This window comes from Octodon degus, unplaced genomic scaffold (genome assembly GCF_000260255.1).
Source record: "Octodon degus isolate 3935 unplaced genomic scaffold, OctDeg1.0 scaffold00269, whole genome shotgun sequence".
Classification (NCBI taxonomy): Eukaryota; Metazoa; Chordata; class Mammalia; order Rodentia; family Octodontidae; genus Octodon; species Octodon degus.
In genome coordinates this window covers 200,900-215,852 of record NW_004524845.1, presented here as the reverse complement: position 1 = coordinate 215,852, position 14,953 = coordinate 200,900, and the positions used below count along the sequence as shown (strand labels likewise).

Here is a 14,953-nt window from a genome sequence, read left to right as displayed (position 1 = left end):
TTTTTTTTTTTTTTAAATGGGGGCTTAAACTCAACACTTTGTACTTGCCAGACAGGCACGTATACTGCTGAGCTATCTCTTCATCCTTTTTTTTTTTTTTAGTACTGGGGACTGAACTCAGGACCTTGCGCTTGCCAGGCGGGTGCTTATGCAGTTGAGCTAAATGTCCAGACCCTTTCTCCCATCTTTTTAAGGACCCAATTTTACATCATTAGACAACTTAAAAATTATTCTTGCTTTCAGAATAAATAAAATTTTATGAAAATAAAACGATCTCTACTTCCCAAGACTTAATCCTTCCTTTTCAGGAAGAACTGTGACCAACTGCTGTAATAAAACATTTCACCAATTTAGTACTTAAAGCTTCATAGCATTAGTAAAGAAAATACTGAGATGGGAGGGAGAAAGGAAGGAAAATGAATAAGACTGGGTCCTGCCTCAAAGGCTTGTGATCATGAATCCTGAAGCAAGAGTCAGGAGACATAAATTCTAGAACTTGTCGTGCCCCAATCACTGTGACCTTGGGTCAGTCATGTCCCACGACAGGGAGGCGTACTGCCCGTCTACTGGACAGACCTACTGTATTGGACTTAAGTACTTATGATGGCCCTTCTGACTTTAATGCTTAGTGATCTGTATTTTAAGGTCCTGTTAGTCTTTTATGTCATCACAGCCCTGCTCCCACAGAGCCTACATTACAGCAGATTATATTATGGATATTTTGGAGACAATGTTTAGTATGCAAATTTCCAGGAGCCAGTTGTGTGCACCTCTGCATGGGAGACCAAGCCTACCTCTCAGGCCGTGCTTCAGGCAGTGTTCCATCACCACGAAGAACTGCTGAAGGGGCGCATAGTCAGAGTCCAGAGTCCTGCCCAGGTTCAGAGCTGACTCAATTAAACCTTTGATACTCAGCTTAGCCATGTTCATCAGGTTCATGCGTTCATTAGCCATGAGATAATTAGGGTCTTCAGCCAAAGGGGGAGGAGAAAGTCCAGTTAGCAGACAATGCTTGATAAATTCAGCATAATTCCCCTAGGGTGATGTGGTGAGCACGTTAGTAACTTGTGAGGAGTCCAGGAAATGACACTATCAGTTGTTAATATTCTTCTCAGCCATGCCCTTGCTATTAAAAAAATTCCTTAAGAATATCTTTGATTAAGATATAACAATTCATTACTTGATAAACTCATAAGCCTTGAATATAGTCCTTTAACATTTCACCACTGCCCTATCTGCACCATGATTGCTTACTACTGAGCCCTCACTGCTCTGCTTCTATGGCTTGTAAACACACTGTGCTAAAACTGCACTTTAAAGTGAAAGCTAGTGTAGAAAAAATAAAGCACTTAAACCAATTGTACCAGGCACCTTGCTAGCATCACTGGTATTTATACTAATGATCATTCATCATTACTCATAAGCATGAGCATTAGTAGTAAATGCTGTACTAGACCCTGACTTCCAGATATTCAAGACTCTGTCTATGGCACACGGGTCTCAAAACCGACTGATGACAGGGACTAAGGATCTTCTTTATCTGACAACTCAGATAAAGTTCAAGGGACTGAAGATATGGCCCTTCTTCACAGTTTATGATCCTTCTTGTTTATTTGTTTTGACACAGGAACCTCTTCCTGCCTTAGCCTCCTCTGTAGCTGGGATTACAAGTGTGTGCCACCACACGTGGCTCCCCAAGGATGATATTAATTGCTCCTTACAGAAAGCAATGAGATGGTCACCAACAGAATGATTTTACAGGGAAGAAAAATAAGATTTAGGAAATAAAGCTTCAGCTACTCAGTCCCCACTCATGTAATCTTGAGCAAGTGACACCATTTTATGTCCATCAAATATCTGTAGCTGGTTCACAAGCACAATCAGCATCAACAACAGACCAGAGTTGGGGTCTCCTTTGTCTAACTCCACAGCCTGTTTATGCTGCCCTCCTCCTGGTCAATCTTTTATTTGACTATCTTCTTTCCTTATTTATTGCTATCATTTAAGTACTCTACTTCTTAGGTCTGAAGCAGCCATGTAGCAGTCAAATGGTCCAAAGTCAACCAGTTCAATGGGAAATATTAGGACTTGGATTTGACATGAAAGCTAATGGTTTTGCAATTATGTATGTTATTCTCCAAAATCTCAAATATATTAAGTAACTGTGACTCTGTAATGAGCCACTTAGCACAAAAGAGAGACTATTAATACAAGATAGTTGTATTACTAATGTCTCTCAGTTCATTAAAAAGAAAGGTTTGTCCTAGGATTGTTTGGAGAATATTTTATGCCGATATCTTGAACTCTTTAAAGATAACAAGCTGCAATATATTAACTATTGTTACTCTATTATTCTTTTATAAAATTTTTTTTTTTTTTTTTTTTTTTTTTTTTTTTTTTTTTTTTTTTTTTTTTTGGCAGAACCGGGGATTGAAGTCAGACCCTTGTGCTTGCTAGGGAAGTGCTTATTTTACTGAGTCATCTCCCTGGTGCCCTGAAATTCTACCTTACTTTTTTCCGTAGAAAGAATTTTATTTACTGCATAGGAAAATAAATTAATAGACTTTATGTTATAGAGAGATTTTTTTTTTTTTTGTCTTTTTGAGACAAGGTTTCTCTATGCAGTTCAGGCTGGCCTTGAGCTGATTTTGTAGCCTAGGCTGGTCTCATATTTACAGCATTCTTCCTGCCTCAGTCTTCTGAGTGTGCCATCATGCCCAGCTACAGAAGTTTTTACGTTTAAAGAAAAAAGTTAGATGACTTAGTAGAATAAGTGCTTCCATGGCAAGTGAAAGGGTCCGAGTTCAATTCTCGGTTCCACCAAAAAAAGAAAAAAGAAAAAAGTTAGCAGAAAGTATGGAGAGTTGCCATATACCTCCCAAGTTTTTCTGTTAAGACCATCTTACAACTACGAAGACAACAATATGCAAAGTATTATTGAAACTGTCCTACTAATTGGTTTTGAAACTGTCTCACTGCTATTTGTTTTTCATTAAATAAATAAAAATCTCTAAAAAATAAAGAGAACATCTTACACTCTTACAGTTAATTTGTCATAACTGATGAACCAATACTTATCTAGTTTTACAAGCTAAAGTTCATAGTTTATATTAGGGCTCACTGTGTTAGGTAATCTTTTTGTTGTAACTGCCTATTTCACAACATATAAATGGAATTGTATGGTTATGTATGCTTTTCACACTGATTTTTTTAAGCAATTTATATTTGCAACTCCTCTATGTCTGTGTGGCTCATTTTTCTGCTGAATAATTTTTTTGTGTGTTGATGTATTGCAGTCAAATATCCATTTGGCTAACGAACATCTTTGTTGCTTACAAATTTTTGTGATTATGCATAAAACTATTATAAACATGTGTATGCAAAAGAGACTATTTTACGAAAATTATCCCAAGTATTTTTCCACACAGTATTTTTTACTTATATCTGTTTTCAGTTAGAACAGAGTCAAATGGCCAAATTTTAAACAAATCTTCACTATTCCAACTATATAATTCTTGGCTTATGAGTGTTTTAGGTAATACATTTTAGAAAAATAGTTTATATAAAAGTCCAAGTTGTTCTATATTATCCTTAATTATTTCTTGCATACCAATAAATGTTTTACACCAGTGATGGCAAGCCTCTTAGAGATTAAGTGCCAAACTGCAACCCCAAATGCACTTATCACTAAGTGCCAGCACTGCAGTTCAACCTGAATACTGAGGCTTTAGCTTAGAAAAAACAGCTCTACTTTGACATCTTTTGTCTTGAAATAAACATAAGACATGCATGGCATAGGTTTGCCATCTCTGTTTAGGCCACACTTCAAATGCAGCTCTCTTTGTTCTCAGTATATCAACTGGTCTTGCAAAAATAAAGGGCTGGTTGTGTAGCTCAGTGGTAAAGTGCTTGATCAGTATGCATGAGGCCCCGGGTTTGACCAATAAGCTCACAAGAGAATGCTGAAACACTGTCCCCTCTGAGCCAGCCATGAAGAACAACTTTATCAGCATTAACTGCTACTTATTCCTAGCACTTGTCTGCGTGAGTCTGGAGGGTATGGATATAAGTGCTGAGAACTGCCCAGTTCCCCACCCACTCTCCCTGCACTGGTAGTGACATTGGCTGGAGCTGGAAAGCTGTGTGCAAGTGAGGCAGCATCGGTTTATAACCCAACTCCAATCCAGCAAGCAGCAGCCCATGTGGAGTGCCAGGATTGAAAGAAACATCATCATTTGAGTGGTTTGCCAGAGTGGTCATGACCGTGTTAAGTATCTACCACACTGTCACTGTTCTTCTAGTGTTCAAGAAAGAAAACATAAGTAGTCCCTGTGGAATTCAACTTCTGACTTCCATGTGTATGGTGCTAGAACTCACTTAAACTACCCTAAAGAACCCATTCATTCTTTAGAAAGCACTACCTTAACGTTGGTATGGTCGACATTCTTAGCCAGTGAGCTCCACAATTCTTTTTATAGGGGCTACTTTGTGAGTTAAGTTTCACGGTGCCTCAGGCTTTTACCCACTAGATGTCAGTATCTACCACATAGAGGTATGACCAACAATATCTCCATACAGTAAGTACCACCTGTCCCTTGGGAGAACAAAAAAAGGGCCCTTCCTTGAGAATTACTACTCTAAAACAAAACTCAAACAGAAATTATGGTAACATGACTATTAGACACAAAAACGTAAAAGGGATGTACTTCTTATTGTTAACTAACATGGAAGCTAAGTGTTTAATGCTTATTTTATTTATTTTTTTTTGTATCTAGTACAGGGTCTACAGGGGCTCACTATGTAGATCGGACTCATAGTGATTTTCCTGCTTTTCAGCCTTCCAAGTGCTAGGATTACAGGCGCCCCGTCTCAGTTGTGTCTCAGTGCTCCCCAGGGTTAGGGCTGGCATGTACAAGATATACAAGATGTGGCCCTGCATCTGCCTAAGCAGACACTTTAATCTGCTGAGTTATCAGGCCGACCCTTATTACTAACATTTTTGTGTTAAACAGTACGCAAGTACAGTCATCAATAATTATGATTCTTGGTTAGCATAATTAAGAGTACTATTTAAAATGAATTTTTCTTATTTCATTGGCTACTAATAATGAATATTGAGTAACCACTTTGTTCTCGGATAAGAAAAGAGTTCATTTCACTCTTGAATTGTATTCAGATATAAATGACTGTAGCCCCAGTATGTGCTGTGAAGAGGCTGCATGGATGTGGGAGCTAGTGCTTCCAAGAAGTGGGAAAGCATCAAGGCAAGATGGTGATGCTATGTGGAAACCTGTACAGTTAAGTGCACACAGTATAAGAATTTCCCTGTGTATTTTGTACTTTTTAACTATGCTAGTAATGATTTTTTTTGGTGGTATAGGATAGAACCCAGGACCTTCACACTAAGCTATATCTTACCCCCTCTCTCTCTATCTTTGAAACAGTGTTTTGCTAAGTTACTAAATTACCCAGGCTGGGCTCCAAATTGTGATCCTCCTGTTTCAGCCTTCTGAGTGCCATAAAATGACTTTAAATACATGTATTTTTTGTTAGAGGTGTACTGCACTTCTAAAGTATTGGCCAAGCCATATGAGGATCTGCACTTGATTCCCAGCATGGGGTTGGCAAATGTAACTTTCAGAATATCATCAGTCAGATTCTTCCTATGGCAAAAACAACTACATTATAAAATATATCCAATTGGCTTGGGAGATAGATCGGTGGTCTGAGCACCTGCCTGGCAAGCACAAGGACCTGAAACTGATCCCTAGTACTGCTTGCTGTGCCAACCCTGGAACCCTGGACTTGCTGTGTGAGCCACTGAAACCAGACATGGTGGCACATGCTGGCAATCCTAGCACTGGGAAGGCTGAGACAGGAGGATCACTAAGAGTTTGAGCTGCATAGTGAAACCCTGTAAAACAATAATAAAAATAGATACATAAATATTTTTAAAAATACTTCCAATGCTAGCACTTAACACAATCATCCCAACAATTCAGTTATTCAGTTATTTTCTTCTCTAGTACTAGAGCATCTACTGCTCTACTATTTTTTTTTTCATAATTTTATTGAGAAACAAATAGCAATGAGAGAGTTTCAAATCAAATTGGAGGGACATCTAATGGTGTTTGTAAATAGGATCACAAGTCCGCATCTTGTACAGCAATTAACCACTAAGAAGAATATATGCAGTGTATTATTTGTTGAAACTGTCCTTCCGATTTGATTTGAAACTGTCTCATTGCTGTTTGTCAATAAAACTTTGAAAGAAAAAAAAATAGAAAGCCGAAAGCTTCACTCTCCTAATATGCTCTACTCAAAGATGGACAGGACAGGCAGAGAAAAAGCAGTGTTTGGGCAGGGTGGCAACACATGGCGCATGTGCTGCAGTAGCCCACGGACCCCTTCGTGGGCACGTGAGCCCAGACCCCCGCATCGCCCCGGCCACTGGGCACTAAGGCTTAATGACAATGTTGGCACTTGGCAGTAACTAAGTGGGCTTCGGGTTGCAGTCTGGGCGCTTGGTCTCTAAGAAGTAGGCCATCCCTGGCTTGGGGTTTAATAGCTGTATGATATTTTAAACTGTCAAAGGAAAACCTTATTATTAACATTTTGATGACTGAAATTGTACAGCCCCCTCCCTCATCCTCTTTCTTACTGAAACAAAAGTTGTTACTTATGTCAATTTTTGTTGTTGTTTTACATAAGTAGAGTTTTCTTATGAGGGAAACTAATAGTTACTCTACTTACCAAGTTTCACCTTCTCTTTGGTGACTTTTCTATTCAAAAGTGATCCAGGCTGTGCTGGAGGAAAATGTTGGCTAGCTTACACTTCTTTGAGATGTTGTACATTCATTTAGAAGTAAAGGATCTTTCACTTCAGAATAAAGTCTAGTTTACAATATATTTTACTCTTAGCACTAAAAAAAAACACATCTCTTTGTGATAAAAGGTCAATCCTCATGTTAACTGTATATTCTGGAAGTTAGTCTGTTTATGATTACTGCCAGTGTTTTCTCTTGATTTTTAAATTGATTAATTTATCCTATGTTTTACTACATGTCTTTCTAAATAAATAAAAGAATGACAAAAAAAAAAAAAAAACAAATTGGAGGGACAGCTTCAATAATTAACACATTGCATACATTCTTCCTAGTGGTTAATTGCTGTACAAGATGTGGACGTGATATCCTATTTACAAACACCATTAGAACAAATCCCTCTATTCATTAAGAGAATGTAACTATATATCTCTTCTAACCACTTTGAATACACAAATACAAATTGGACATTTATCTGTATCCCCTTTTTTTGTTAAGTTCCACTATTTGAATATTATAGGTGTGTAAACTCAGCAAAATATTCTAAAAGAAAAATATGGAATGCTTCATGAATTTGTGTTTCATCCTTGCACAGAAGCCATGCTAATCTTCTCTGTATCGTTCCAATTTTAGTATATGTGATGCCAAAACGAGCACTGCTCTACTATTTAATGGTGAGAATAAAGACAACATCAAGGTGCTATTTACCAAGCTTTGTTAAGATTCTAGAAAGTGGAATGAAGCAGTGTATAGCAAACACTTAAATTTCAGGATAAGCTGAGGGTATACTTCTGGGATGAGTTCAAAAAGCACTATAAACATGCTGGGACAAAGATTCCTCCACAAGGACACCAAGGGAATACAGAGAAGAAAACTACCTGTTGTGAACCCCCATTTTCCCTCTAAGTTTATCTGTAAACTTTCAGAGGATCAGATTTTAGTGCAATCTTAAAGGACAAAAATGATTTAGTCATGTAAAGAAGGGTAGGGATAGAGGCGTGCAGGAAGAGATTTGGTAAAGGAAGTGATAAAGAACCAGCCTGTTCAGAAAAAAAAAAAAAAAAACCAAAACAATGCCAGGGCTGCGGGTGCACAGGCAGGAGTGCTGAGATCAAGCCAAGGTGAGGCAGCAAGGGCCAACTGCTGAGCAGCTTGTCTAAGAAGGGGCTTCATTGGAAGTTGGCGAAGGCTTTCAAGGTCTGATGGTGCATATCTGGATTTTAGATAAGTCACTCCACACCCAGAAGGAAGATGGGCTGGAAAGGAACATGAACTGTAAGAGCTGAGAACAAAAATAAAGGGTGGAAGCAGGGAACTAGGTGTTGTTTGGAGAAGAGGGAGACAGCCCTGAGAGGCATTCTGGGGTAGAATGTCATGATTTTAGGACTTTTTCTGGAGACAGATTTTTCTGGCCTTGAGCCCACAATGATCTCCTGCCTCAGTCGCCAGAGTGCTGGGATTACAGGTATTCTTACCTGGCCTGATTCTAGGACTTAATGATCCTGGATGTGAGGAAAAGGGAGAAGAGAGAACAAAGAATAATTTCTGGCCAGGGAGATAGCTCAGTGGCAAGGACAAGGTCCTGAGTTCAATCCCTAGTACTGCGGGGGGGGGGGGGGGCGGGGATAATTGCAGCCTTTCTACTCTGGGTGGAGGAGAATACAGCAGGAGCCAGCAACTACAGAAACCACTTGGAAGGGATGATAATATGCTACACAAATTGAGTTTCAAATCAAAATTCTTTTATGAGCATGTGACTACTACAGCTCTTCAAGACTGCTGATTTCCATGACAGTATTTTAGTGAGTGTTGAACCACCTGATTCATTTAGTCAGCAGCATGAGGAGAGAGGTAAGCCTAGACATATAACTAAAACTGATTCATCACACTGGTCTGAAAACCTATCATCTGACCAAGACCTCAGTTGATCTTCTTGTGCAATGACTAAAACTCAAGACAGAAAAATCACAAATCACTGAAGGAAGCTTAACTTGTATTTGATGTCATTTTAGTACTTAGCATACTACACTAGAACAAATTCCTGGTCAAAGATGAATAGTTTATGTGTTAGCACAATAGTAGTTACTCTTCAGAACTTCCTTTCACAGATCATAGCTTTATTTTGTCATCACACTTTCCAAGGACACCTAAGAGTTGTAGCCCCTCCTAAGAACCTATAGATATCCTATATAGCTATGGCCACAGGTACTTACTCCTCCCAGTGTTCCTTCAGATAGCACAAGTACTTCTAACTGAGTAGAAACAGAGGGCATTTACTTAAGCAACACTCTCCTGGGGTTTAAATCTAGTCAAGGGAATTTAATCACCAATTTATATACCACCATTTGCTTACACCAGTGACTGTATAATCAGGTGGATGCTGATGACCTGAGAGGCTTTAGCAGAAGGATCACATCCACCACTGCTGCTGATCTGCTTGCTATCAATCACTTCATGTACAAAACTGACCTTGTGCATCACTCCAGATGCGGACTCTCATCCTTCAAAACCTCCATTTCGTAACCAATAAGAGAAAAAAGATTTAGGCTTGCTCACTAAATCTTTTTTCCCATGAACACCACACACTCACATCAGTCACAGGAACACACATGGCCCTGGTGCTCAAGGGAGGCCAAATCAGTATCTTTAAAACACGAAGAACAACAGGCCCATGTGGAGATCCCCACTAGTGAGTGACTTGGACACAGCCAACCTTGTCTCAGACATGCATGTGTGGTTCTACGTCAGCAGCTGGTCATCAGGAGAGTTGTTAGAAATGGGAACCCTTAGGCTTCAGTGACACCAGTTGAGTCTGGAAATCTTTGCCTGCTGAGATCCAGCAGATCCTCGTGCTCAGGCATGGTGATTATAAATCCATCATTTCACATCTGGTTTCATCAGGGACAAACAATATACATATGGATCTCAAGGGAAAACCATAGAAAGAGGGACATGAGCACTAGAGAAGTGAATTAAATAGTAAAAATAATTACTGAGAAATTTCAATGAAACAAAGCTAGTTGATCATTGACAAGATCAGCAATATGGACAAACATTGAGCCAGACTGAATAATAAAGACAGGATATTCATATTATTAAACCAGGAATAGAAGGTGGGACACTAGTATTGATGTTATAGAAACAAAACAAAATTACAAGGGGATGAATACTATGGACAAACACATGCCAACATATTAATAACAAACTAAATATGTAATTTCTTAGAAAGGTACAAATTGCCAGAACTGATTAAAGAAGAAATAGAAAACTGAAAAAGTTTTGTAATAGGATACCGATTTAATTTAAAAGAAAATTCTACATAAAAGGACAGGACCAGATGGTCTCATGTTGAAATCTCTGTTGTTTACAGACAATACCATCTGGGTACAATAGCACATACCTGTAATCCCAGAACTCTGGGAGGCTGAGGCAGAAACATCCTGTGATTGCCTGTATCTAGATGTTCCCTACAGCTTGTAGACTCACAGGCACGACCTGTGGGAGGTCCTTGGGTCACAGGAGTGTGATACTGGACCTTAGGAATGCAGTACTGTGTTTAACAGTTCTGGAGTGGCTGAATGTATTTACTGAAGAAGGAAGACTTATGCTAGGTGCAGATTGCACAAGCTAATAGGCTTGTACCCTGGGTGGATTGAAAAGGGAAAGGAGAAGGACAGCTGCTGTCTCCTGCCTGCTGCACCATGAGCTTTTTCTCCTCTGTGATGCCCTGTCATGCCACCCCACCTTGGAGCCAGCTGACTATGGACTGAAACCTTTATAAACAGTGAGCTAAATAAACCTTTCCTCCTTTAACTCTGAGTGTCGGGTATTTTGTCTTAGCAAAAACAAAGAAACTAAGAACAGACCCCAAATCAAGACTAGCTTGCTCAATATGACTATTTGGCAAGACTCTCTCAAAATAAAAAAGTAAAGGGCTGTGAGTGTAGTTCAGGGTAAAGGTTTGTACTAAAAAAAAAAAAAAAAAAAAAAAAAAAACAAGGATACTTAATGGGGCAACACTGAAGAATCCAGAGATCAGCAACAAGGTAAGGATATCTGCTCTTGCCATTTCTAATGAACATTGCATGGGAGGGCCTAGCCAAGGCTTTTAGGCAAGAAAAGAAAACAGAGCATCTAGACTGGAATGTAAAATTATATTTGCAAAGAGGACACAGTAAATGAAAGTCCTGAAGTACACACACACACACACAATTATTAGCTAGTAAGTTTAGAACATACAAATGTGCAAAACTTCACTGTACAACAGTTCCCTCTTCTAAGATTTTGCTACATACAGGAGGTCACATGATGCCTGAACATGTCAAATGGAAAATTCATAAATAATTTATAAACTTTTAATTTTATGCCCTTCTGAGTAGTGTGCTGAAACCTTGTGCTATTGCCCTCCTTTCCTGCCCAATCTGTGAAGCACCCTTTGCCCGGCAGTTTCCATGTTCCCCACCCCAGGGTGAACACTGACCAGATCAACCGGGGCAGCACTTTCCTGCCTGTGTTTCAGCCATCTTTATCTTACCAGAAGCCCCAAAGAGCAAGAGTATCAGTGCTTTGGACATGCCAAAGAGAAGCTGTAAAGCACTTTGTTTATGTGAAAATGTAAAAATTCTCAATTTAATAAGGCAAGAAGAAAGGATTTTATATCAAGGCTGCAAGAACTATGGTACAATAAAACATTTTGTGACCATGTTTGTATAACTGATCACTATAGATGTTCTATTTTATTATTATTAATCTGACTGCCTAATTCATAAATGAAACATCATTGGAAGATATAGAAAACACACAGTACACATCCATATAGGGCTTGGTACTCTGCAGTTTCAACCATCTCTGGGAGTCTTGTAAAGTGTCCCTTGTGAATAAAGCAGAGGCAGCGGGGATGGGGGTGGGGTCAACGAGACAGGACCATGATGCTTCTATACAACATCAATGAACACTTTAAAATGATTTTTTTTTTTTTTTTTTTTTGTATTTTAGGGAAGGGTCAACAGGGTGTTCAGGGTCTCACTACTAGATCAGACTCGCTTTAACAGAATTTGGATCAAAATTCTGTTAAAGCAAAAGAGGGTCAATCCTGACATCTTCACTTGTCAATATATACTATTAAATTTTTATACTTTTACAGCAACAGAAAGACAAACCAGGTAAGAGAAAAAAGGCTAAAAAAGGTCCTTTGGAGAACTCTCCATACTGGACAATGAAAAGGGACTCAGTCCACAACTAACCTGGGGCAAAGGGTATGCTTGTGTTTTTCCAGAGAATGCTAACTGACCTATTTGTGTACCAGAGTGTACTGTCAGCTGTACCATGGAGCCAGATCTAAAGAAGAAGTTAACAGCGACCAGGCTACATCCACCCTGGAGCCTATTCAAGAAACTGACTAAATGGAAATCTAAGGTCTAAATAGGTGACAAAAAGCATAAAAATACAAAATATGCGTATTAACTATAGATGAAAGATTTCCAAGTTTTTCTAATAAGAGATCTCTAATAATTGACAAATAACAAAATGTGACTAGTCTACTTATAAAATTTCTAAAGCTTGTAATATAGTTACTATAATTTAATTTGGCCAAATATTTGAGTGCACGCAATTTTTTTAAGGGGTTTATGTGTCTGTGTGTCTATGTGTTTGTGTGTCTTTCAATGAACAGCTGTTCCTTTTTTGATGATTATTAATATTTTTATCAATAGGACTCTGTCTTTTCAATAGGCTGATGACTTTCGTTAAAAAACAATTGGATGCCATTAAAATGCAACCTATACAGGTCCATTATCACAGGCTTGAGATGGCTGAAAGGGAAAACTGCGCTGAAATACAACCAGCTTATGATGATGAAGGTCCGGAGACCTCTTAGTTCTCCCACCCTTGGTGAGATGGTCAGGCTAGCCAGAGATGGGTAATGAGGGGCATACACGAGACACCTAAGACAGGAATGGGACCTTCTGCCGTCCTAGTCTCCTATGACAGGTAAGGTTTGAGTTGGGTCAGTGTAGAGGACACCTCGACCTAAGACAGGCACTGACCCCTCAAGGGAATCAGCAATCTACAAAAGCAATATTTTATATACATATATAAACGTAAAGGGGGATCTGTTGGAGGCCATTAACCAGTATCCATTCTATTCCCCTGCTAAGTCAAGGTTGTGGCCCTTCTCACCTTGCCCATTCCCTGTGAATCACGTGTTATGCCCTAGGGGTTGCACCCTCCCCATTGCCTAGATACCTGCTGACCCCAAGAGCCAAGACTTCCTCATTCCATCACCCCTGATATATACCCAGAACCTCCCCTAAATAAACGAGGCTTGATCAGAAAAAAAAAAAAAAAAATAGATCAGACTCGCAGTGATCCACCTGTTTATAGCCTCCCAAGAGCTGGGATTACAGGCGCATATCACCATCTCAGCACACTCCAGGGGCGGGCCTGGCACGGCAGGCCTGAGGATCAAACCCCGGGCCCTGCGCCTGCTTGTAGGCACTTTAATCCGCTAAGCTATTTGGCCGGCCCTTAAAGTTGTATCAAAAGAACTACTGTAACATAAAATTTAGAAAGACGCAAACAGACATTCAGTATTCACAGACTGAAGACTTATGATTACTAAGATGGTAATACTCCCCAAATTGATGTAGACAGTCAGAGTAATACCCATCAACTACCCAATTGTCATTTTGCAGAAACATGTAAATTTCTCATAAAGTACACATGGAAACCCAGAATAGCCAAAATAATCCTGATGATCTGTAGGATTCACACTGCTTGATTTCAAAACTTACCACACAGCAATAGTAATCAAGATGATGTGGGACTGTTGTTAAGGATACACACAGACTACAGGAATAGAACTGAGAGTCCACAAATAATCCCATACATGTACAGGCAATTGGCATTTGACAAGATGCCCACAGTTCAACTGAGAAAAAACAGGCATTTCAACAAATGCTGCTAGGACAACTAGAATATCTACATGCAAAAGAACTTTATTTTTATTTATCTATTTATTTAATTTAATAAGGGTCTATAGGGTCTCACTATGTAGATCGGACTCACAGTGATCCACCTGTGTTCAGCCTTGAAAGAGCTGGGATTACAGGCATGCACCACTATACCCAGTCTCAATCCCTGTCTCAGCACACCTGGGGGCGGGGCCAGCATGGCAAACCGGAGATTAAACCCCGGCCACTACGTTTGCCTAAGCAGGTGCTTTAATTCAGAGCTATTTGGCCAGCTCCAAAACAACTTTGAAAACTAGCTAAAATGGGCAAGAGAACAAGGTCAAAGTGCTAAAACTATAAAACTCTCAGAAGAAAACACACCTCTAAATTTTTGTGACTTGGAAATGGCTAATGATTAGGTACAATAATCATTACTCATCTTAGATACAATACCAAAAACACCAGCAACAAAAGAAAAGGTAAACTGGACTTCATCAAAATGAAAGTTTAATTAAAATTTAAAGCATTTCAGCTTCAAAGAGTATCATCAAGAAAGTGAAAGCCTGGCATGGTGGTGCATGTCCTAACACTCTAGGAAGGAGAACTGAAAGCTTGGGCAACTTAGCAAGACCTTGTCAAAAAAAAGAAAAAAAGAAAAAAAAAGGCAGCCAAGTATAGTGGTGCATGCCTATAATTCCTGCACTCGGGAGACTGAGGCAGGAGGATTGCTATGAGTTTGAGGCCATCCTGGGCTACAAAGTGAGTTCAAGACCAGAACTAGACCTTGAACTACAGAATTACACCTTGTCTCAAAAAAAAAAAAAAAAAAAAAAAAAAAACCACAGACTGGGAGAAAATACTTGCCAAAGTCAAAAGGGCTATTTAGAATACATAAATAATTCTTTCAATGTAACAATAAAAGATAAATATCCCAGTAAAAAGAATATGCAAGGGCCAGCGAGATAGCTCAGTGGACAGATCTCCTGCTTAGACAAGCACAGGGACTAGGGCTCAATCCCGGGCACCACATGCCACACTGCCACTGCCCCCAGGCATGCTAAGCAACCACCAAGACCAGGCCACCACGATGGTGCACACTTGCAATCCCAGTGCTGGGCAGGCTGAAAACAGGAGGATCACTAGTACTCTGGACTATATTGTGAGACCCTATACCAAATA

General features: G+C 39.4%; 1 protein-coding gene and 1 non-coding gene across 12 annotated transcripts in view; both read right to left on the bottom strand.

Annotated features, from left to right (window-relative positions):
- The window catches only part of Rufy3 (RUN and FYVE domain containing 3), a 93,881-nt gene that overhangs the window by 38,957 nt on the left and 39,971 nt on the right, over positions 1–14,953 (bottom strand). For all 11 annotated transcript variants that reach the window (XM_023706774.1, XM_023706780.1, XM_023706781.1 and 8 more), the window contains one exon: positions 795–968. In XM_023706774.1, coding sequence (XP_023562542.1) covers positions 795–968 — 174 coding nt within the window. The remainder of the gene's footprint in view (positions 1–794; positions 969–14,953) is intronic.
- On the bottom strand, positions 7,375–7,481 carry LOC111814109. The gene has a single exon (XR_002819181.1). It is a non-coding gene; the product is annotated as a U6 spliceosomal RNA (small nuclear RNA).